Consider the following 26,054-nt stretch of genomic DNA (forward strand, 5'->3'; position numbering starts at 1 on the left):
CATGTTATGGCTTATTTCATACTTTTGTGTTCACTACATAATCCATATGTCTTCATTCATAGTTTTGATGCCTTCAGTGAGAATCTACAATGTAAATAGTCCTGAAAATAAAATTTATTTTAAATTGGATGGATTCACGGTTGTGTTTTGTGCTTGCAGGAGTCCAGGAGCTTCCCAGAGTCGTACCCTGAGCTCCCCAAACAAGACACAGTGGAGAGCGGCCTTCTACAGAAGCATATTTTGGAGCTGGCGACCATGCTGGACGTGCAGAGCTTATTTTGGGATGATTCACTCGAAGCCTACTAACAGCGTCACACGGGGCAATATGGCATATATGTACATACAGACTCCACTGCCACAGCCCTCACAGTTTTTCATTTTTTACAGGTAATCAATTAACTGATTCAATACACACAAGTTCATGTCCTGCATTTAACTGTTACTTGTAAAAGCAAATGTAGTGCAACATTAACACATTCATATAGATAAGCCAGAGAGTTTAATATAGTGTAAATTCCCCATTCTGAGTCTCCGCGACTTGCCTCGTAATTATAAGCATCATGTTAGGAATAAGCGTGAACAAGCCAGTGACAGGCTACACAACTTTTTAACTCCAATTCATGCAGAATTTTAAGCTGCAGCCTCCAACTTCATTCGTCATGTCAGATAATTGTAAAAATGTTGGCAGTCGTGGTTGTATACGTTTTCTAACATAATTTATCATTGTTGGGTTGTATAAAAGATAAAGGAAGTCTAATGGAAGAAAGCTTCCAGCTGGGTCTTCATCTATTTCAATGAAGGCAAACAAGAGGGTGCCATTATTCACAAACAAGGTTGGAATTTGAAACATTTCACCATAAATGTTTTTACTTGTCTAGAGTTTTTCTCTTTTGTGTCGTTAACCAGCAGTTCATTCTAAATCCTTTAATAATCCACTTTTTCAGCCTTGTGTGCTTTAGTGATACTTATTCCTTTTCCATATCACTGTGCTGTGTCTGCATGCTAAAAGGGCAAAGAAATTCCTCTATGTAGTTCTTTTATCCACAGAGAATGCACCACAAGTGTTGATTTAAAAATACCCTGTGGTTAGGAAGTGAATGGAACCAGTGCATGTGTTGCATGGGCTTGTACAGTTTTAGTTGAGTCAAACAATGAAGACAATCTAGTCAGAGACAACAGAGGAGATTCCAGAGTAGAAAGTTAAGAAAGTATTCGGTAACAACATGTTTTTACTGGTAACATATCTCACTCTGTTTATTAGTGAAACATTTAGCCAAAACACCATAGTAACCTTGACAATGATGACAGGACTATCATTTGAGCTGCCTTTTTTTGTTTACTTGAATGAAATGTCATTTGCTCGCTTCTTTATAAACCACAGGCAACAGCATTTATCTTCCTCCTGCTACGACCTGAAACCACTCTAAAGTCCTTGCAGTATGTCCAAAGGGTTTTACCACTTCAAGTTTTTAGACTCTCACATTTGTCAGTTCCTGAAAACTCTAAAAATCCAAATGTGTAGTGAAGAGAGGCAGCCTGGGTGAAGCTGAGGGAGGGACAAGGTCCAAGTGACATCGGTTTCATCCTCTAGTTGCTAGATGCTAGATAGTAAGTGCTATCCTGCACCTACTGTGCATGTATGGACCAGAGTCCTCCAAGTGAACAAAGAAGTAGTATAAGGCCAATGTTATACTTTACCTAACTATATATATATATATATATATATATATATATATATATATATATATATATATATATATATATATATATATATATACCTAACTATATATATATATATATATATATATATATATATGTATGATCTGTGCAGCCAGTCCATGAGGATAGAGAATAGCACTACTAGGGCTATGGTGAGCGTGCTTGGCAGTAGTGTGCATATGCTGAATACATAGATAGGACCTGTTGTGCACATATTGAACAAACTCTCCTAGTAGGCTTTAGTAAGGTAAAATGATGTCTTCTCTCAAGTGAGACCACTGAGCAGTGGAGTAGCTCACAGGAACATTACATTGTCTAAACTGATCCTACCAGTGACTCTAAACAGGGCAAGCAAACTAGCTAAGGTTCTTGTAAGAGGCACTTCCTTTGATACACTTGGACCTGTCAGTCCCACAGTTTCATTCCTGCCTTTTTCTCACACCCACCTCTGTCTCCACTTTGAATTCTTCTTAAAGGGAAATCTCGTCAGGCAATCAACGACGTATAAAAATATTTGAGTCCAACTTTTTAAGTAGTATTCAAGCTAGACCCTTGCCTACTTCCACACACATAGTCAAAGCACATTTCTGTTCACTTTATATATTGTTTCTCTTAGAGTTTTGTTTTGCACTTTGAAGTAGCATTCCAGTAGGACCCAGGAGTCTGTTGTCAGGTGCCAAAATTAAATCCCCATGCAGTCTCCAAGGGCGAATCTAGAGAAATACTCTGGGGTTGGTTAGAGGGTGACAGAAATGTGTGGGCTGATTTAACCACATACAATCACAAATATTAATATTTGCTTGTGTAAGCCCTCAAATGGAGATATTTTACCTGATAAACATTATGCCCTTGTAGCACACAAGGAAGGCAGTTCAGTTAGAAATATCTCAAAGGCATTAGAAACCAAATCAGGCATTTTTACAAAAGCATGTATTGCTGTTGTTTCTTATTTTATTGTGGAAAAAATCCGTTTTTGACTTTCTGCCTCCCACACATCTTCCTGCCATCCTTCACTCCCTGCCTAGACTATGTTAATTAGCTTGCATCAAAATCTGCCTTTGCCTTAGCTTCACAGTATTTGCATCCCTTTGTTGAGCCACTATTTGGTCTTGTACATCATGCTCATTGACTACATGAGATCTCTGAGCTTGCATGGCAACAATTTACAAACAATACCAGTAAGCCTTCAGTCACTTCTGCTAGCTAATAAACCCAGCATATGGACTATACTAGCGTTGCATTTGTCTTGTAATATGTTGTTATAAAGACTAAAACACAGAAATTCACAAATCTGAAAACTCTCAAAATTGAGCCAAATGTGTTTTACAGGACTGAGTTTTTGGTCCTAAATCACAAATAAGTAAACTATGAACAAAATTTGAGATGGTGGAGCAACGCTGTCATCTGAAATGACATGGACTGAACTAACACATTTTGATGCACACACTTGTTAGTAAATGCATTCATTGTTGGTTTGGTCTGTTTGGGGTTAGTTAGAGAAATGCAGCCTCATGCTTTTTGTGCAGTTACCATTTTGGCTCAACTTCTTGGTGGGACAGTGTCATATATTTGTCTCGTATTTTAACACAGCTGAAGCAGAAACAAGCCGGGGATGGATGTAGAACAGCAGAACGTTTATCAGGTGTGACTGCTGGAGATTTATTTCTGGCACCAGCATTGGCAAGCGACCTCACAGGACATTATAGTGACGGTAGTGAAACCAGCCTGTGGACACAATGTTGAAATAATGCAGCGATGCTGAAAGTGACCAAGCAGCTGGTTGAAATTAAGAGATTTGAATTGACAAACACTATTTTTTAGTGTTTCTTATATTTATTGACTTTGTTAAAGTATGTGTACACATGGTGTATAGTAATGTTTTGGCAAAGATGTGTTTGTTCAGTATTTAGTAAGTCTATAAAATGTGTAATGAAATATGAAGTTGAAATTAAGGAGGAGCAAGCTGTAAAAGAGGCCAGTTTGTTGTTTGGCCATTTTTCTAATGTTACATTCCAACTTTCCAACAACTTGAAGAGAGGCAGAGGAAAAGTGCCACTGTTTTCTCCATTTTACATTTGTCTGGGGAAGTGAGCTGTTTTTACATTTTCTTCAATTTTCACTGCAATATCCACCTTCCCTGGTATTGACAGTTATGCCATTTAACATATTGTAGGCTTGCACTTTATAAAGTTTAATATTATAATCTTGTTTGTTGTGCTTTAGGGAAAAACGAGAAAAACCCTTTCATGTTATTGTTCTTCATGCCAGCCCTTCACATGGTGACCTTCTAAAGCAGTGTGGATCAGTGATTTCAAACCTTTTCCAATAGGAACTTTTCATCTGCAGTGCTTTTTTTTAACTGCTTCTACGTGGAATGTGTCAAGCATGTTGGTTGTTTTCTGAAAAATGTTGAGTAAGCAGCAATAACATGTTGTTGACATGTGCGAAAGAAGACAGCGGTGCTCTAGAATGCCGCTGTCAGCAGGGTTTGTAACGCCTTTCATGATGTGTTTTACACCATATCACCAACAACAAAAGAAAAAAACCCTGTTAGGATATAAACTAGGGTAGAAGAAAAACATGAAGAAATTAAAATCATCAGACACTGCATGTTAATAAGTTTGTTACCTCCAAAAAAGAATCATGTTTCTATGTTTAGAACATGTTACTGTATGGTGTGTTCCCAGACCTCACAGTATATAAAAAATATGAAAATCAGTGGCCTCATTGCACAAAATGGCCATTGTCTATTGGGAAAAAAAAACTCTAAACAGTGAGGGGGCACTGTTCTCTGTTCATGTTTATAAAAAAAAAATAGCTTCTGTTATGACTATTTGCTGTAGTGATGTGTCTGTGCTTCACATTGAAAACACCACCATAAACACAACCAGTTATTTTATTATGTAGCACCAGTGGGATCATTAGTGCCAGCAACTTTTTGAAGTTGTTCTCTCACAGCCTTCCTAAACGCTTCTTGAAACGAGATTATGCATCATATGCGTGATTATTTGTTTCTTCGTTCATGTTTTTAGTTTTACATAAGCTACCCAGCAGTATATGGAGCATGGTGCAATAGCATGAATTTCTTCTGTATGGTGTAAATGGCCTGTCCTGCATCACATCATTTGATGGGTGTATTAGAGTAGATTGTTAGAGACCCCAAAGTCCTGGAAGCTGAAAGTTCTTATTATTGCACAGGTCCTAGTAATGAATCTTGTGTGCACATTTTTAAACAGTGTAACTGTGTAGGAACGTACACTACTGTTCCAAAGTTTGGGGTCACTTAGAAATGTCCTTATTTTTGAAAGAAAAGCAGTTTTTTTCAATGACGATAACATTAAATTAATCATAAACACAGTCTAGACATTGTGGTAAATGACTGTTCTAACTGGAAACAGCTGATTTTTAATGGAATATCTCCATAGGGGTACAGAGGAACATTTCCAGCAACCATCACTCCTGTGTTCTAATGCTACATTGTGTTAGCTAATGGTGTTGAAAGGCTCATTGATGATTAGAAAACCCTTGTGCAATTATGTTAGCACATGAATACAAATGTGAGTTTTCATGGAAAACATGAAATTGTCTGGGTGACCCCAGACTTTTGAACGGTAGTGTATGTTGTGCACACAAGATAACACCATTTGTGAACTGATATCAGTTTGTGTAAAGATCATATTAACTAACTTGTATAAGTAAAATAGCTTGTGCAAACAAGATTTTAGAAAAATAACTCACACGAGCAAGATATCAATCTGTGTGAACACGATAGCTTGTGAGATTAAGACGTTATCAGAATATTAATTTGTGTGAACAGGATAGAAATGTGCATGTAAGAACAAGATGATAATTAAGTTGTGCAAAAACCGTGCGAAAAAGATTATTATTATTATTAACTTGGAGGAGCAAAATACCAGTTTGTTTAAACAAAGTAACTTTTGCACAGCAGATCACTTGTATATGTGAGACGGTCTCTGCAAACAGAATAGATGTTTTGAGGGAATGGAAGAACACAGTGTCTGGTACAATCAAACTATTAACTTGTGCATTTAAGATAAGTGCAAATAAAATATTCATTGATGCAAACAAGATATTACCATGATAGTAATTTGTGAACAAGATGTTAACTTGTGCAAAGAAGATGAACTGTATAAACAACGTGCAGTATACACCAGAAGTGTGGACACCCCTGTCCAATATCAATTAAATGTCAAATAATTTGAGAATCTTAATGATTGCATTATTTCTAACTTGGACAGTGTTTGCTTATATGAACAATAAAAGACAATTACTTTAGATGGCTTTACTGAAAATGTTGGCCCCAAAGTAGAAACTCAATGCAACAAAAACAGATACATCTGTGATCATTGACATCACTGAAATTAAACAGTCCATCTGTGATTCCCAGTCAGCTGTATTGTATGAACATGGTTATGTAATGAGCTGTGAACAGCACAACTTTGTTAGTTCTGGACCTATGAAATGTGTCTTTGTGCATGTCTGTGTCATGGCTCCATATTGAAAACAACAGTCAGAGGAACTAAAAACATCGGATTGTGAAACTTGCAGGTAGATGCAAGAAGATCACTGGCCAACTAAAAGAAAAATACAGCTGCAACAGTAATCGGAAGTTCTAATTTGTGCTATGCACTGGTGTCCTCTACGCTGAGGAAGACCGAGTCTGTCATCATAAATGAAGATGGACATGTGAAGTGTTGACTAAGTAAAAGATTTTAATCTCAGTAATGAAAGGTGGACTGACTTTAGTTGCACTTACTTCCTGTGAGGCCTGTGTTTTTAATATAGTACATATAAACTGTCAATTTTAAATAAGGGCAAATACCTCGTGTTCAGCTTAGAAGTAACAAAATGACTGTAATTTGATACATAGTGGAATGATAAGACATTTAAGTGATATTGCACAGGGGTGTGCTCATTTGAGTTGTATACAACAAGTTGTGTGGCGTTGTACACACAAATTGAGCTAATGTTTTGGCTAGTCTATCTTAAGTGACTCAGTTGTTAGAACAAGTGGCTGATCTACAAGATTATGCAGAATTGATGCTGTTATGTATTCATGCAGGATTATAAAGCCTTATGCAGGGTGGACACTGAACCACACACACAAAAACAAACCCCCCACTGATGGCTCTCCTCTCTGCTTTGCTGCCATTGCCTTTGCTATCCCTATAATACAACGTTTACAAGCTTTCCAGTGTTCAAGGATATGTCAAGTGTAAAATGTGTAGTAGCCCGATTTTGCCTTATTAGAAGAAAATTTAGCTAAATTTGAGGCGTGGAAATATAATGTTTCAACTACATTAAACATAACCAGCAAACCTTGGATTTTTGTTGCAGTGTTACACAATCTTTTTTTTTTTCTTTTTAAACTAAAGCTGCCATTTTGTACTTCCAACATTCATACAGTGAAATGCATATAAGAAGCAGAGAACCCAGCACTGATTTTTCAAGGCCAGCCTTAGGGGTAAATCAGTGCTCGCCCTGCATAACCAGTATTAGAATCCACCAGAGCACAAAAATAACCTTGTTTTTGACATGGGTGCACAAGCACAAAGGCTGCTGCTTCATGTGAAGACCCACTACCACAGAGAATGCACACCATGCCTCTTGGGAACACATCACAAATAACTGCCGACTGATCAATCCTTTTTTCTTCCCCTGATATGCAGGGTTTCTTTTTACATTTTTATACTTGTAAAAATGTCCAAAAGATGGGTGCAGCCCTCCTTTATAGCAACATGTGTGACTTGCTTGTTGTGATTATCATTCAGTGTCAAACTGTCAAATGTATTTTCAGTATTTCAGTTTATAAAAAAAAAAAAAGAACAGATGATTATCTCTGTAAGCAGCATGTTTGTTTAGAATAGAAAGTGCCAAAGACTGGTGTATTATCACTTTACCATCTTAACAATGATTGAAATCAATTATTGTATCAGATGTTTTGTTTTGGGGTTTTTTTTTCTTCAGTGTGTTGCCAGATGGAGCCAATAAAGAAAAGAACATTTGGCTTCATAAAAGGACTGATCTGTGTCTTTACTGGGGTTGGGAAGGATGTCCAAACGCACTACTGTGTTGCCATTAGTTAAATTAAAAAAAACACGCAAAGATGAAGAAAAAATTGGTAGTATAATGCTGTAACATGTTTAACTTTGTAAGTCTCCAAAACAGGGAAGTATAGAGGGTGGACCTTTGCACTTTTAGAACAATAATCCTGTTAAAGAGGAGGTATTTCAGCAATATCTTTAATGGTTTGAACTCACACTAATGAGTCAACTAATGTACTCAGATTTCTTCATTTCATTTCATTTTCTATAGAAAATGTTAATTCTATATTTAGAATCAATACTAATTTTTAACCCTTAGATGCACAAGTGATTGGATCCTACACTCTTCCATAAGTGGGTCAAAAATGACTCGTATAAGAATCAAGGAGTTTTTATGCCATTTTTGTCATTTTGGTTGAGAATAATCATTTGTATTATTGTTTGTCTTATATTTTTGTAGACACGAGAATGATTTCATGTTTGAAATGTGCTTATTTTTAGTTTATAAGTATAAAAGGTAACTTAAAATTTAAATCTAATGACATCAAAAACATGTTTTTTGAGGAATAGCTGGAATATGAAATGATAACAACAAGAAAATGACCTCACTGGGTCATTTTTGACCCACTTATGCATCTAAGGCTTTAGAGCAATCTATGAATCATATTGTTCAAACAGTTTTTTATTTTTAAAGACAAACAACTCCTCTGCTGTATGGCCACATAATCCATGCAGACAAACCAGGTGAAACTATACCTGTTCTCTGCACTGCTTCCTTGTCATCGATTAGACCACAGTGTGATCACAACCCTCAAGCAGCTACAACCAAATATTTCAACAGTAATAGTTATGCACATATTAATGATGCATTTATTTTGTTGGAATGCTTTTATTCAGTGTTATTGTGGATATTTCTATCAACTTATTTCACTGTAACAGCCCTGCACCAAAAAATGTCTCACTGAAAAGTTTGTTTTAGTTTAGATTATTTTAAGACTTTAATGAGTTCCATATTTTTCATTGTTTTTATAACTTCTAAGATTTTTGTCACTCCAAAAATCTGTCAGAAAGAAGGAAAAAAAAAACATTTTCTCCATGTTTTTAGGAATGAAATCTTCTTTTAAAAAAAAAAAAAAAGTGCTTTGTGAATGATATATAAACAAACCTCTCTGTAAAGCCTTGAGAAATATAAAATTTGAAAAAATGTCATGCATTTTGGAAACCTGTAAGCAGACAGGTAGCATTTTACTTATCAATATAGCAAAGGAACCTCCGCAGTTTATTACTTACACTTTTCTATTGTGCAGTGTATATGACGTTAACTACAATGGACAGTTACGTTTTCACTCATGAAAAAGACAGAAACTGCATGGATTATACTTTGATCAAAGTGTGCACTACACTGTAGTGACTGCAGTGTATCATAAAACATTTCTCTACCTGTGTCTGCTTGGGAATGAATGGTTTTAACAGATGACAGACACCACCTTCAGCACCATGTTGGATTTCTGATACAATATTTCAGGGTAGCAAATATTCAAAAACTAAGTGATCATATAGAAATGCAGAGAAGGCTTGAGAGATCACTAATTATTGTGAATAAAGTGGCTTTACTTAGTTTGAATAACAGTCCATTGTAACAGTGTCATTAGGGTTTACAGTCCTTCAGCGCCCTCCAGTGTTCACATTGGTGTACTACACAACTACATTTAATTCCGTTCCTCTGAGGTCTCGTCACATAATTGTTTATTCCTCCGGACAACGTGTGTTAGCATTAGATATTTAAATTAAACAACTATGTAGTTAATAGAAGTCTATGAAATCAGCGTTGCTAGTGTTGACTGTTCATATACAATGATGTGCACATAAACAGCGGGTAGTTTATCTGTATGCAGCCAATGTATTTGACACACTTAAGCTCGTTGAGTTGAGCGTGTTGCTAAGGAACGTTCGAATATCTACTCTGGTCCAATCATTGTTGGACACAGCTGTCACGTGGTTTAAACGCACCAGTCAGAGAGCGAGAGTTAGCTTCACTACCTGTTAAAGTTTCTTTAAGCGTCCACTCAAGCCCTTTTTATGCTAGCCTGCTTATTTTGCTCGTTAAACTACAATCGCTGACCCGCTAATGATCTGTATTTTTAGACGTTGACGAGTGTTTTTATTGGTCTCTCTTATGGTAAGATGGAGAATTTGGTCATTAATTGCACAGAGACTGAAATGCTAGAGTTTGCTAATAAGCTAAGGCTAATGATAGGAGAATATACTGTATACTTCTTGCTATGCTAAGTTGCCTTTTAAAACGTATACCAGGTTCTATAGAAAACATAGCCAGTGCATGTGTTTAGGTGGGAATTCCTAGTTGTGATCATCTGTGTAGATTTCAGCATCATAACTTCATTATATTTAATGCAGAAACTGATTCTGTTTGTGTATTCCTTGTGGTTTTTGTTTGTGGTTTTCATGAATATATTACAGAATATTAAGATTAGCAAGATTAAATAAATGTAGAGCGTACAAAATGCAATTAAACTTTTTTATTTTTTATTTTTTACCATTCTTCCTGGTTTTGCCTGTAAGATTCTAAGCATGAAGTTTAACCCTGTTAATCTAAACAGGAATTGCACAATTATCTAAGCAAATGCAACCCCCAGTAGTTGTAAATATAATGAAATACAATAATACTAACCACCTCATAGGAAAATGGTAAAATATAGTGCAATCAAATGATACTCAAGTTTCCTGTATTATATCTGGAATTCTTTTCGTGTTCCCCCACATATCCTGAACATTTTTTTCTTCCGCACTCATTTCTTCAGCTGAAAAACTATTTAATGTTATAAATTCTGATGTGAAAACTTGCACTGTTTAACAGAGGAAAGTAATGAGAACCCGATCAGGTTCTCCTCCAATTCATGTCCACATCAACGACGCCACACCTGTACATGTACATGTGAAGAGCCAGGGAACAAATCCTGCCAGGACATCTAAGGTCAGAGACCAGCTTTGCATATATTATGACTGTTTATCAGTAATGTATTTCATTTTTAGTGTTTTCAGTCAGTCATTTTTGTTGTCAGTGTAATTTACTTTTAAACATATGTGCCTCCTTGATCTTATCTTTTTTCTTAGTTCATGCTTATGAGTTTTGAAGTCTCATTTGTTTATTTATTTATGTTTATTTATGTTTTATTTATAGTGAAGATACAACAATAATCAATTAGTGGGTAATTATTAAATTAACCACGAACTATTAACAGTAAATTAATTGGAATATATTGTGGTGTCTTTCCTGAATATCTGAAGTAAATATCTTTAGGAAATTTGTTCTTTTCTATCATCATTTTTCATAATTTTCTGCAATTTTATAGACCAAGCAACAAATCAGTTAATCAAGAAAATAATGCACTGATCAACCAGTTTCATAGTGTAGTTTTTGTGCAGCTTAAAGAGGCCTGACACACATCAATAACATGCTGCTGCACCCACAATATGTTCTAAAGGAGAAGACCAAAGTCGACAGAGGAACTCTTCGACCAACAGCCAAGGTCAAAACTCGTGCGCCATGGATACCACCAGGAAAGATCTCCGTACGGGATGCTTCATATAAGTGGGAGGTAACATGTCTTTGAGGAAAATTGCACCCCATTCCTATCTACTGTATATTTTTAAAATACAGTTTCTGTTTCAGAAATGTAAAAGAGTTCATTAAGTTAAAGATGTAGTGGTACTGAGAGTGTGTTTTGCACCAAGGGACCGACACACTGTCTTGAGATAACCCCACCGCTGGCAGAAACGGAACCTGAGCAGTCCCAGTCTGTGCTGCGATTGGCTGACCTTACATCAGAGGAAGAGGAAGGCTTGCATGGACGAATCAGCCAGTATGAGAGAAAGATCGACACTTTACTGACTGAAGTCGGCTCTTTGAAAAATGAGGTTAGTGTCTTCCCTGTTTTCACATTGGACTGTGCCTGAGTCCATCTTACAAATCCCACCTATATCAGGCCATTATTAATAATAATAATAATAATAATAATAATAATAATAATAATAATAATAATAATAATAATAATAATAATAATAATAAATTTCATTTATAAAGCGCTTTTCCAAAAACTCAAAGACGCTGAAACTCAAAGACGCTGACCTAAAGCCACAGGCAAGTTTGACATATACTGTTATATTTATTCGATAATTGACTTACATTTTTCTTATTAGTCAGATTAATGTTATCCCAATGCCTCACAGCTAGATGAACCCTGGTTCACTTCCCAGCCTTCCCGGGATCCGTCTGTGTGGAATTTGCATGTTCTCCCTGTCGCTGTGTGGGTTCTAACCTTCGTGTGTTTTCAGCAGGTGCTCCAGCTACCTCCCACTGCTTAGTTTCACTGATCATTCTAAATCGTCTGTAGTGTGAATGTGAGTGTGTTTGGTTGTCAGACTCTCTATGTGGCCCTGTGATACACTGGTGACCTGTGCAGGGTGTCAACTGCCTTCACCCTTTTTTTCTTTACCTCTGTCCTTAAACAGTACTGATGTGCACATATCTATGTGATGGTAGGTTTGGGTTGCTGTTCCTGCTGTCCATACTGTTTTTCTCCTTGCACAGCCCTTACTTCGCACTGAGCCTCATATGAAACTTTAGGAATCCCACTATTCTAAATCCAGTTGGTGTTTTCAGATTTACAGTTTATTTAGTGCTAGTTTTTGTCTTCTTGTTTCCCTAGTAAGAAGTTCAGAGCTGCAGCGGCAGAAGGGGGTATATTCAAGTAGTCGTGTAGATTTTGTAGTCACATACAGCTTATTATTCAGGTGTTGTAATCACATTGTAAATAAGAAACACATTCCAAACTAATAGTTTTGTTAACTTTTGAATTCAACATAACGTTTCATGCCCCCGCCACGCCTAAGCTGATCTAATTTTTTTATCTGGACAGAGAGACGGTAAACATGGGTAGAAGAGTGGAGGAAAGACATGCAGTAAATGGCCATGGGCTGGATTCAAACCCATGACGGCTGTGTTGGGACTACAGTCCTGTTTATTCGTCACCTGCTCAACCTGTTGAGCTACAGGGGCCCTCAACAGTGTCATTTTTAATAGTGTGCTACTAGCACTTAGGCAAATAGGATTGTTTTTTGTTCTTTGAGAAGATTTAAGTAAAACAGACACTGTTTATGAAATTGATATCAACAGTATGATGTCATGTGATTGAGCCATGAACTTCCACACACTTGCAGAGAGGCTGACTTAACAGACCACACAGATCCTACATTGTGCGGTTTGTTTGTGCGTCTGTTTACGTGCACATTTGCACACGTGCACTGTATCTTTACAGGTGGAACTGCGGAAGAAGGAGCAGCTGCTAGAGCGCCAGTCGGAGCAGCTGAGTGTCTCCCAGCGGGTGATTGCTGAACAGGAGGAGGAGCTGGCTGAGGTGACCAAGGAGCTGGAGGAGACAGAGCGGGAGAACACACGGTTACGCCAGTCCATGGAAAAGATGCTGGAAGAGACAGACTATAACAGGCAAATATGATACCAGACTGTTTTACAGTGTTATACATGAGAAACAACATCTCTAGGTGAAAATAATTAGACTTCAATGTAGTTCGCTGTATGATATGCAGTTTAATGAATACATTGACTTACTGCTGTTGTCTTGTGACATGAATAGGTGGGAAAAGTCAACGTAATTTGACAAATTACAAGAGCATACTATTAGATTTTGCTTCATGCATTTAAGTGGAGCACCAGCAATTAACCTGTGAGAAGGGTGAGATTTATAACTGGTGAAATTGTCAGTGTTATTGTTGCAGCAGAGTGCACAAACAGCAGCCAGATTTTTGTGTTTTTGTAGTAGATATCAGCTCATTGTCAGTGAGTCAAGCATTCTTGCTACATATTTCTTCATATTTTTCTTACTGTTGGAATGCTTGACTAGTTGGATGTGATTTCCTAGTCTGAGACACCAAGTGAATATAGACTGATCTCTAAGTCTGACTCAGTGGTAAATATAGTTTAAAGAATTTAAATTTAGAATGTGCTGCTATCTCGCAGCTAGAAGATCCCTGGTTTGCATTCTGGCATGAGGCCTTTCTCTGTGGAGTTTGCATGTCACCAGGTTCTCCGGCTTCCTCCGACAGTTCAAAAACATGCTGAGGTTAATTGGTGATTCTAAATTGTCTGTAGGTGTGAATGTGAGTGTGCTTGGTTGTGAGGCTGTCCAGGTGAACCCTGCCTTCATCCTAAAGCAGACCCTACAGAAGATAAAGGAGTGTATAGATAATGGATGGATGGGTGGAAATTTACAAGGTCCATTCGGTTTTCACTTCTGTGACTGTGTCTCAGAGGCACCCTGGCTTTATTTAGCCTTTTTTAATATATAAGTTTACACCTAAAGTGCCAAATAGAGCACATCATGTGTTCAAATAATCAGGGAAAAGACCAGCCATGCAAGAAACAACAAAAGCATTCAGAGAGCGCAGTACGCCACCAAGGTTGCTCAGTCGTCGTATCATTTCCAGCATATGAAATCTTGAAAACATTTGTGGCAAAAATCACACCACTATAGAATGTGGCCATTTAATATAGATGTACCCACAAACAAAATGGCCCTGCGCAGAGTACAGGCTTGTGTTATGCATGTGTACGTTATGTATGGATACGGAATCGCGCGACATAAATATGTAGCGGGCGGCGATTTGTAGTAGCATCGCAATCATGTGATCGTCAACATGCAGCTGACGTAGCATTCACTTGTTGTCATAGTTACAGTGACACCGTGCAGCTATCTGGCAGTGATACAGAAATCTTTAACAAATCCGTGGATCCAGACTATAAGCATCACTGCCAAAATCTAATCACTTGGTTCTTGTGTCATTTCTGACCTTCCCTGAAAATTTCATCCAAATACGTTAGTCCGTTTTTGAGTAATGTTGCTAAGAGACAGACAGACAGACAAACAAACCAATGCAGGTTGTCACATAACTCCACCGAGGCTCTGCTTCCTTGGTAGAGTAATTAAGTGATGCGTCTCCATGGCTAGAAGACAGAATACAACAGCAGATTATCATCCTCATTGCTGTCCTCCATTATGGTGCTGTTTGCTTCGACACTTTTCTTCTCTCATAAACTGTTCACAATTTCAAAAAAGACTCCTGAAAACAGTGTTGTTTTTCTCAGGTAGCATTTCTATAGAATCTCAGTAATGACAACAAGACTGCGTATGAACTACTACATCTGATACTAATGGTATAATAATATTAAGACAGCATTTCTTTTTAAAGGCGTTTTGTTTGTGTCTTGTTTCTGCAGACTAGACAGGGACAGCATGCAACAGGACAAAGATGCTCTGCTCAGGAAGCTGATGGAGGCTGAGGTGGACGGAGCAGCAGCTGCCAAGCAGGTGTCAGCCCTGCGAGAGTCTGTTTCCAAACTGTGTGCTGGTGACAGTACTGTGAGTATTAGTTCTGTTTCTGTGCCCTCTAAGATTTAGTGCACTGCTTTAGAAAACAACATGCTGCTTTTTAATTTATCCCAGTGTTATATGATGCAACTCAGTGATTTGTCTGAACTCATACCTTTGTCTTTCTACCTCCACCTGTGTACTGATGAAGAAGCTGTCTGGAGCCGAGTCTTCAGTCTTGGCCCGTCAGAAGGAGCTGCTGCTTCAAAAACTGGAGACATTTGAGGCCACAAACCGAACACTGAGACACCTTCTTAGAGAGCAGCATGGATCCCAGGTACAGTGTGTTATACATGATCAAAACACATCTTCACCACGAGGGTAAACACCAGGGAATCAAATGTTGAGCTGTATCTATCGATCAGATGTGCAGTGCTATACCTGCTGAATTTGCTTTGTATGGTTTTTGTAATTGGCCCACTTTGTCTCATATTTGAATGTCACTGTGTCAGTAGAGGCAAACATTTTCTCAACCTTACAGTTAAATTATTTGTATAATCCTCCCTTAATGCAATAAGGAGAGAGGGATCTTTCAATTAACAAAAGCACCACATAAACTGCTGCTCCAGCCAGGTTTAGAGCAAACTGTGTGGAATCTGCATAAAAGGCTTCATGGATGTGGCCCTTAATGTTTAGGTTTAAACATTTAGGTCAAGATCAGTCCCACTATAGGAGAGGAGGATGTGGACACATTGTTTTATTCTGCATTGAATTTAATCTAATTTAATTTAAGAAATCCAGTTGAGAAGTTGATTATATATGAAATGAATTCACAGAGCAACTTAATTATCTGACAAATCAATATGAATCAAGATACTTCACTCCATTGCAAATACTCACAGATTTGTTAAACTGGATTCCATCCAGTATTGCAAAGCATGTTGATTGGCTGCATTGTCTACAACAAACCAGAGATGTTGTTAGGATAGTAGACATATACCTGTGATAAATGTACTTTGTGTCATAGCATGGCATAGCCCAGACCATAAATAACTGGACAGTTCCACATTTGCTATTCTTCAGGTACTGTGCGTCAGCATATTCAATTTGAAATAAAACACTAGATTAAAATACCAAATCTCAGGTCTAGTTTGAGGAGGTTTATTTTAATATAGAAATAACTGTGAGGGGAAAAAATTACCTTTTAACAACTAACTAAATGGTCATATTTCATATTTTGTGGAAAGTGCTTTGCATTCAATGAGGTAATCCATGAAAACATACAAAAAGAGAGAGCTTCCTGCTTCTGAATCTGGGCTACCAGGAATGTTTTTTTCATCACCATGAAAAGGATTTTCTGCTTGTTAACAACACTTGTCCTACTTGGTCTACAGTCTCATTTGTCATTTTCAATTTTTCCTGTGACCACCTGCTTTTTCAGAATGAATCACTTGCATGGGTACCTCTTAACCCCTAATGAGAGACGTCTCTACTTCAATCTAAAGTAACCGCTGTGTTTAGTTACTTTGGAAGCTTTGTAAATTGGGCACTATGAAAAAAGAAAAGTTATATCTCCATCATAGGTCTTTCAATAGTAATGTAAACCTGCTCAAGTTAATTCATTCAAACTGAACACCTTGATGTACTATCCATTATTTTGTTTCAAATATAATGGCTTAAGAACAGAAACAGCTTGGACTCTGTGGTATTGCCTTCCCTTTGTGTCTTAATAGCTTTTCAGTAGCAGTAAATAGTAAATGTTTGCTAAGAAAAGAGACTAACTTTCATGTGTGTTGGTGGACTGGATTGAAGCAGATGGAGTCAATCCGACTGTCAGAACAGAAGGACACTTTGCTGAAGAGGCTGGCAAACACAGAGGCAGAAAATGCTGTGAGTTTAATAGAAGCTTACAAAATCTGCTTCATTTCATTGTATTTGCTTAAATGTCTGTTGGTTTTCCTCACAGAGTAGCTGATGCTGATAACGGCTTGTGTTTTTTTTTTTTAGCTTCGTGTTAGTTATGCTGTATGTATGAAATATAATGTTTCCTGTAAAGCTTGCCTTGTCTTTCCTTTTACAGCATCTTGTGGTGAAACTTCAAGACAAGGACAGAGAGGTTATTCAACTCTCCAGACTTTTACATAATGAGAAGGTATTATCAGCAGAGCTCATGTCTGTCAAAGTGTGGAATCTGAAATGCAGCAATATCTCACTGAAAAGTGAAACCTTTTAGTTGTGTAGGTCAAAGCACAATACGATGCTGTTACTAATGTGAATTCTGCTGGGGTTTGGAATGCAGGATAGTGCCAAGAGCACAGCTGATTTATCTAAGAGTCTGGAGTCAACAAGAGCTCATTTACAAGGACAGCTCCGCAGCAAAGAAGCTGAGAACAACCGACTTACTGTGCAGATAAAGGTTTGTCATGGGATCTGTTTGTCCCAGCAAATGCCATGCGGAGTAATTATCAATATACATATTATGTTATGTGTTATATATTATACAACATATATGATCGCAGCTTGTGTATTTTAAATATGTGCTTGTTAAAGACCATTTGAGTGGTTTTGCAGTTAAGGCTACTGCTCTCAGATGGTTGTTGGCAATATGTCTGCATGTGTGAAGCTGCCTATCTTGATACTCTGATATACAAATGGAGAGCACAAACAGTGAACCCAGCTACAATCCTTGTTTTTGTCCTTTCAACTGGTTCAGAACCTGGAACGAGCAGCCAACCAGCAGAAAGCGGAGATGAAGCATCTGACAGAGCAGCTGACGAGACTGAAGCATCAGGCCGCCGCAGACCGAGAGGCTCTGAAACGAGCCACGCGAGCCCAGAAACAGCGAGCTGAGCGCAGTGAGGACACAGCAGGCCAGCTGAGCGTCCAGCTGCTGGACATGGTATGCATAAAGCAGGCACATCATTCCACCAAAACCTGAGTCTTATCACTCAGACATGTACCCACTCTTAACATCCATATGAGGTATTTTTTCAGTAAATAGCATCATGACTGTGCTTGTGTCTTATAAAGAAAAAATGTTTGTTTTGTTTTACCCCCCTGAACAGGAGAAGCAGGTGGCAAATGCCCTGTCAGCAGCTGAGACTTGGCAAAGTCGCTATGCACAAGAAGTTAAAGACAAGGGTAAACTGGAAATCAAACTGACGCTGTTAAACAGGTAATTGCAACTGCATTATGGATTCAGCCGCAGATAAATAGAAGCATCTGTGGTGATGATAATCTGACACTGGAGATAATGGCACACAGTGGAGAGCAAGCTCTGGCGACAGATGGAAAAATAGTGAAATCACCATGAAAGCATTTTCATTTGCTTTTTGGAGATTTTGGCAATAGAGCAGGAAAAACTTACATCCTTTTAAAAAATGCACTGTCAACATTATTGGTACAACCGGAATTTGGGCACATACCGTGTATCTATAATCCATCTACCTTTCTTGCATTCATCAGATATGTGTTAGTGTGTGTGAGTAGAATATGGGGCTCAATACAAAAAAAAGCAAGCATGTTTTCTTAGTCTGCCTGGAAAAGCTTTAACCTTGATGATGCCCTTGTAAAATCTTGCAGAAAGGCCCTAAAGCAGCTGTAAGAGTGACGAGATATTCCAAGCACAAACTGAACTGGTTCTTGTGTCAAAACATGCCAGTAAAATCTAAAAATTATTATTGAAATTATGCAGATACAAGCTAGGCCAGTATCATTGATATGGCTTGAAATCGCAAATAACAGCTTTGCCTCTAGCTGCTTTACAATCTGTCAAGCATTCAACAGCTACTGTCCTTAGACTTGATCTGGATAGGGAGTAACTTTCCCAAGATAACTTAATGAGGAAAAAAATTAAACCTGAGGAGGGATCCTTCTTCGCAGACATGTTGCCACACAGATGCAAGCACTACTTACACAACAACAAGTAAACACAGAGAAGCAGAGACAGGACAACAGGCACACACAGGAGAAAGACGAGAAGTAAATGCAATATTCATTTTGAATTCTAGTTGTTTAATTTGTGTTTTGTCTGTTGTAGTATTGAATTTAAACGTGTTATCCTTTGAGGGTCCTATAAATCTGCGAAGTTCCCAATGTCACTAAATCATCTGGCTGTAGCTAAAGAGAAAGTCAAGACATTTTTTGGAGGTGTTTTAGAGGTGTTGGTGTGAACATGATAGCCGTAAAGTTATGTGTTTCAACAGTCGTATAGCAGAGCTGACCGAGCAGCTACAGAGTACTGAGGATAAAGGCAGAGCAGAGAGAGAAGCACTGCTGGATCACCTGCATGGACTGACCACAGAGAGCACAGCTGCCAAACTGGAGAATCAGTCCCTCAAGGTGACGCAGCTAGCAGTCTACAGAAAGCTTGAATATTACCCTGGCCTTGCTCTGATCAGAATATCTACATATCTATTGTGATTTTTTTTTGTCATAGATAATGTTCTTCCTATTGCCATTTGTATTCTGGTAGACTAACAGTGGCTTTTATTACATTAGGAGGGTGGACTGTCTTGTTAACTTAATAAGTAATGATGCGTTAGCTAATGTTGTTTGGTCCTCTCAGGCTACAGCATCTGCAGTGGAGGACAAGCTGACCTTGTCTCAGTCAGAGCTCCAGCAGGTCAAAGCTTCCATCAAACAATATGAAAGTCTGCTGGACAGCTATAAGTTGCAGGTATGTGACACTAATGGAGATCTCTTTTTCAGTTCTCACATCGAGGATGCAACGTTTTCAGACTGTAATAGTACAGTGTAGACAGTTCTGTGAACCAAATCTGCACAGGTTGGAAAAACCCGGGCGGAGGCAGATGAGTACTGTGCTCGGCTGGCTCAAGCAGAGCGGGAGGCCCAGGTGGTGAGGGGGGAGCTGGAGCAGGAGATAGAGGAGGTGCGCAGGGAACTCCTAGGACGACTGGCCGAGCTGGAGCCTCTCCCTGAAGCCTTACAACGCTCCCAGCTCCTGCTACAAGAGGCTCAGGACAGGGAGCGCAGCCAGGAGAGGCGCAGCATGGAGCTCAACACAACTCTGACTGATCTCCGCATGAAGGTCAGCACCACAGAATAATGACTGAGGACAGGCTGGACAGATAAAAGCAGAAGCCCATTAAAACGCCGACTTCCATATTGGATTTTACATTATAATATGAAACCCAAGTCAGACAATTTGCAGAGTGCTAATGGCAGAAGAGAAAATGCATGAGCATGAGTAGCACACAGTGAGAATCAGAGCAAAGTAACTTCAGACAAGTTAATCCATCACACCAGGAAAACTGAGATTGCACATTATTATGGATGATAGATGGGCAGATAGATAGATGTGGTGTCACAATATTACAGTAATCAACAGCTACTGCAAAGCAAGACTGCTCCCTAGTGAACATGCATGTAAATATTGCAGAATTCAAAACTTTGAGAAAAACTAGTTTTGCAAGAAGCCCATTTATTACATTTGGCCAACCACAAGGGTTTGCACAATGCTTTTTTGTGAGCAGTATTGAATGTAAATATAACTTTTGTTTGTTTGCAAAAGCTCTGCAGACTACCTTCAATAAAATACTGCAGTAGGATTTATAAGTAGTTTGGGTTTATTTAGAATTGCACTAAAACAATATCGAAGTGTGAGACCATTATACATCCTCAGTGCTTTTATTGTGGACAATTTGGTGTTCAGTTTAAACATTTAAAAATATCTCAATAGTCTTGCTAGACCACATTTATGTGCTTTTATATATTAGTAATAACTCTAAGAATGACATCAAATACTTATAAAATTTGTTGACGGTCTGAATCATCTGATAAAGGATATGTTTTCTGTTGTTTTAGGTGGAAACTCAGGGCAGCCAAATGGAGCTTCTTAGACAGAAGAACAAGGTGCTGCTTGAGGAGAACAGACAGCTTCAGCAGCGAGTGGAGAGTTTGGAAAGGTCAGTCAACCTTTCTGCAGCTTCACTGACTTTGACACTGTCCAGACTAGACAGCAAATCTTTCATATAATGACCAACCTGAGCTCACATTTTTCATTCCAAGCTTTTGCTGTTTCACCTTCTCATTCATGGTAGAACCCTTTAACTTGCATTATGTTGTATAAGTACACTACCATTCAAAAGTTTGGGGTCACCCAGACAATTGCATGTTTTCCATGAAAACTCACACTTTTATTCATGTGCTAACATAATTACACAAGGGTTTTCTAATTATCAATGAGCCTTTCAACACCATTATCTAACACAATGTAGCATTAGAACACAGGAGTGATGGTTGCTGGAAATGTTCCTCTGTACCTCTATGTAGATATTCCATTAAAAATCAGCCGTTTCCAGCTACAATAGTCATTTACCACATGAACAATGTCTAGACTGGATTTCTGATTGATTTAATGTTATCTGCTTTTCTTTCAAACATAAAGACATTTCATACATATTCATGTACATATTTATCCTTCTTCACACAGCTCTCACTGGAGACACAAAAGGCTTTATACAAGATTTTCATAGATGCAATAATTCTCTGCAACACCTGGAAACACAATTTGTTGTGTAAAAGCGGTGCTCTTTAATTCACACTGCTCCCTGTTGTCACTGTCTGTTCTTCTGTCACCCCCTAGAAAACTGGAGGACGCTGGCTCTCAGAACAGTGGCCTGCTGGCAGTCGTTGCCAAACGGGAAGAAACGATCCATAGCAATCAACTCCATCTGGAAGAAAAAACAAGGGAATGTTCCTTACTGAGCCGAAAGCTGGAGGAGGCTTTAGATGATGCGCGCCAACAGGTCTGAGGGAGTCATCTTATCTTTATTTATCCTTATTTGCATTGCACTTTATACCCGACACAGGTAATTCCAAGTGCACACTGCACATACAGACAGCACAGACTAATTGGTGATACAAAGTGTGTGGTTAAAGAATACGTTAAAAGACTGACAGGGCGGCAGTTGAAAGTGTTGCTCTCTCACTCATTTTAGTAAAATCTTTTGCAGTGATAGTCAGCTAATGCAGAGGTTCCTTTTGCACAAAATGCTAAGCTGTCTGGTGAAAATGTGAAACTGTAGCCATTGTTTTTTTGTAAATTCTGTGTTTTAGCTTTGAGCACCCACTTCAGTGTTAGACTCTAGGGTTGCTGCAGCTTGTTTGTGTATGGCTGTGTGTAATTCTAAGTGTTTTCATGTCTTGAATCCACCTTGTTAGGCATACACAATGCTATGCAAAGCTTTTAGGGACCAAAGTCAAAAATATTTATAAGTCTCCTGCTCCTTGTGCTTGAAAATAGTTCCTGCAGTATTTGGCCAGTGACACCATTTTTTTTTGTAATTTTGACTCTTTCCATCACCACAAAGGATTTTAAATCAAGCAGTCAAGATGTGATGGCTACCTCTTCATGACAAATTAAGAAGATAAGAAGCAGCTGATTCCAGGTTGGGTCAGCTACCAGCTAGCATTTGGTAGATGTTCAGGACAGCTTTTTAGATGCAGTCCGAAGAGTTGCCAATACAAGTGAAGGAGGTGAAACAAAACAGGCCTTTCAGAGAGATAATACAAACATGGTCAGTTTAAAAATTTGGCACATAAAAAATAAAAGCAGACCAAATTGGGCTTTGCTTGAAAACATGCAAAGAAAACCCTGCCAAGCTCTGGAAAAAGTTTATTCTGTCACATGAAACCAATATTAACTTTTACCAGAATTATGGAAATAATCATGATCCAAAGAATACCACAGCATCTGTCAAACTTGGTGGAGGTAGAATAGTGGCATAGGCATGTGTGGCGGCTAATGGAATTGGATTGCTGGTGTTTATCAATGATGTGACTGCTGATGAAAGTAGAAGGATGAATTCTGAAGTGTACAGAGGAACACTTCCTGCATGGCTTCAGTGAATGCTGCAAATTGATAGGATGGTGCTTCACTGCACAGATGGATGACCCAAAACATGACAGTGAGAGCTCCGAAGAACTTATCTAAGTCCTAAAACGAAGGCAGCTGGACTTTACACCACTTACGAAGTCTTTTGGATGAGGAGTGCAGCTGCTCTTGTTTTAGAACTTAGATATACCATGATCTAGATGACTGAGAATGTATGCAGACCTTCAAAGGCAAAGCTAATAAGTAATCCCCTGACAGCCAAATTAACTCTATTTCACTCACTGAAGACAGAACTGAGGGCAGAAAGTAAACCCAAAACTAGCTGAAGGTGGCAGCAGTAAGTACCTAGCAAAGCACCTCAAGGGAGGAACCTCAGCATTTTGTGATGTTCTTAGGTTCCAGACTTCAGTTATCATCGACTGCAAAGGATCTGTATCAAACTATTAAAAATGTTACATTTACAATTTTGTTAGTTCGACTAATTACTTTAGAGCGATTGAAAAAGAAACAGTGTAAAAAAATGGTGATAATTCCTAAACAGTTCTGCAATACAAAATATTTGTTACACCCATTGAATTAAAGCTGAAAGTCTACACTTAGACTTACATGTTTTGATTGCTGCTTACAAATCCACTGTGTTGGTGTACAGAAATAACATGGCAAAAATCGGGTCGCTGTTCAGATAGTTTTGGACCTGACTGTATGTTTGGGCTTGTTGATCAGATGATCAGATGTAACCCTGATGGTATCACCTGGTGGATAAAACTCAAAGCATCTGAAGTGCCTCATCATTGTAGTACTATTATTTACTCACAAACACCCATTCATTTATTCCAATGTGACAAATTTATCTATAGATGTCAGAGACCAGAGAACGTGCAGCAACCAAAGAGCGCTCCATCCAGTCTAAGATACTGGACCTAGAGACCCAACTGAGCAGGACTACCTCAGAAATCAGCCAGCTGAGACGCAGCAAAGAGGAGGTAAAGGCTTCCATTAATGGTTGACTCAAATTTTATGTGTAGAAATTGTCAGTAGGTCTGTATGACATGTATTTATAATACTCAGGTGGAGAGGCGGCACCAGAGCCGACTTCAGGACTTGAAGGATCGCCTGGAGCAGTCAGACAGCACCAACCGAAGCCTACAGAATTACGTCCAGTTCCTCAAAGCCTCTTATGCCAATGTATTTGGAGATGTAGCTCTCAGTAGCTCACTGCGAGCCCCCTCACCCATCTGATAGCAAATATTCCACTGGATGGAAAAAATGAAATTTTAATCCTTTTTGGAATCATAACAACCTTAAATGTAGAATTCTTAATGCCTTGATGACTTAGAGTAGGTTCTATATAGTAACATGCTTTGGCAGGCAGCAATACATGCTGCTTACCCTGTTTCCCACCACTCTCACAGAGCAGTGGAGCTGTCCAATAGACACTAAGCATCAGATTTATTAACCTTCTGAACCCACAGGCAGTTTTTGGCTGTTGTGCTACTGTCACATTTATACTCGTTGTGGGATCATTTTTCACTTCTCTATAAGGCCCTGCACCTCACTGAAAACTGTACAACCATAGCTAGAAGTAGAGTGGACTCATTTGTGCAGAAAAACACACTTATAAGGCCATAAATCATTAAACAGGAATCAACTTACTTACAATTTTCCAACTGCCCATAGGTGTTCAGCCTCTACAAACCTTTTTCACACCACTCTGCACATCAAGTCCACAAAGATATTTCACCATGCTGAATGTATCTTCTAGCAACACACTGACAACTTGCTCCTCAGTGTACCGTTTTCAGCCATACTGCAATGATTTTATTAATAAAGTATGTTTTATTTTCCTTTCACTATCTTAATTTGTGTGAGAGGAGACATGCTTGTCTACTCTACTGAGTAATCACAGACTGCTGGCAGATGTTGTGGCTCAGACGGTTGAAAGATGCTATAATTACATGAATACTGTACTTGCAGTGCACTTGTTCTGGTTTATTGGGAATTTGTTGTTTGAACTTCGACGTCGAAATCCTTGTGTGCATTTCTAATTTTTATAAGAGCTACTGTGTCTCTTAGAATCTTTGCAGATTTCATGTTGTCTTCAGCAATACATTGTGTGATATGAAAGGCTATTTGTATTTTACATGCCAAAAATATAAAGAACAGCTATTTTTATTCTCAGCTTCATGACAAACCTAATGTTTATCAGAAAAATAAACAGAATTGCACTGTATTTGTATGGCTATATACTAAAAATGATTCACTTGTTTTTCAAATTTATGTGACTTCATAGTCAAGCCATCCATGAAGAATTTAAATGTAACTATGTTTGTATGGAGCTGAAAACATTGGTGCTATCACTGTCCTTTGGCTGGTTCAAGGCAGTGTGTGTCAAAATTATTATTTTAGGTTTCCAGTTACACATACTACTTTAGCAGAATCTGTATAGTTGTGTCGTTTGTCATAACTGTTTAATAGAGTATTTAATAATGGAATGATTTCTATGTACTATATATAACTTTAAAGCAGAAATAAAATGTAACTTTTTTCACCTGATTCAAACTGACTGAACAGGAATGTCGCACGTCAACATCTTCTTTTGTTCATGTCATATAGTATTAAACTGTCACAACACACTTGTGGACTGACGTTGGTCCATTGATAAATAAGTGATTCAGTCTGTGGGCCTGATATTTCTCATCCTAAATAATTATAACTAGAATGCAGCACTTCCAGCTGTCAGAAAAATACTACATTGTCAAATAGAAGCTGCATAATTTCTATACCAGTATGCAGCAGCTCATGAACAGATGATCTCCTGTAGTGTGGGCTAAGTCCTTGTGGTAGTCAGCTGATGATGAGATACTGCTCATATTGCCATAGACAACAGAAATGGTAACAGAGAGATTATGTAAAGCCTGTAATGCTTTTTATTCATGGTTGAACACAGACTTAATGGGTCAGCATCTGTAAGTGGTTAATGCATTCTACATCAACTGTATGAGTTGGGAT

At 38.3% G+C, this 26,054-nt stretch overlaps 2 protein-coding genes across 5 annotated transcripts in view; both read left to right on the top strand.

Annotated features, from left to right (window-relative positions):
- scai (suppressor of cancer cell invasion) overlaps positions 1-949 on the top strand; it is a 34,370-nt gene extending 33,421 nt beyond the window's left edge. The window contains exon 17 of the mRNA XM_023284361.3: positions 160-949. Within this exon, the coding sequence (XP_023140129.1) occupies positions 160-306 (147 nt within the window). The 3' untranslated portion in view covers positions 307-949. The remainder of the gene's footprint in view (positions 1-159) is intronic.
- An 8,867-nt stretch (positions 950-9,816) lies between these two features.
- odf2a (outer dense fiber of sperm tails 2a) lies at positions 9,817-25,598 on the top strand. Of its 4 annotated transcripts, none has more exons than XM_023284356.3 (19): positions 9,817-9,963; positions 10,660-10,776; positions 11,288-11,401; positions 11,538-11,720; positions 13,121-13,308; positions 15,097-15,238; positions 15,399-15,524; positions 17,000-17,077; positions 17,268-17,339; positions 17,487-17,603; positions 17,901-18,086; positions 18,253-18,362; positions 19,393-19,528; positions 19,755-19,865; positions 19,974-20,237; positions 21,014-21,114; positions 21,795-21,957; positions 23,903-24,028; positions 24,114-25,598. In XM_023284356.3, the coding sequence occupies exons 1-19, from the start codon at positions 9,961-9,963 to the stop codon at positions 24,282-24,284; spliced, it is 2,508 nt and encodes an 835-aa protein (XP_023140124.2). In that variant the 5' UTR covers positions 9,817-9,960; the 3' UTR covers positions 24,285-25,598. The 4 variants fall into 4 exon arrangements, with proteins under 4 accessions (XP_023140124.2, XP_023140125.2, XP_035810564.2 ...); XM_023284357.3 differs by having other exon boundaries at positions 17,003-17,077; XM_035954671.2 differs by having other exon boundaries at positions 15,402-15,524.
- Positions 25,599-26,054: the final 456 nt, after the last annotated feature.

Source organism: Amphiprion ocellaris, chromosome 17 (genome assembly GCF_022539595.1).
Source record: "Amphiprion ocellaris isolate individual 3 ecotype Okinawa chromosome 17, ASM2253959v1, whole genome shotgun sequence".
Classification (NCBI taxonomy): domain Eukaryota; kingdom Metazoa; phylum Chordata; class Actinopteri; family Pomacentridae; genus Amphiprion; species Amphiprion ocellaris.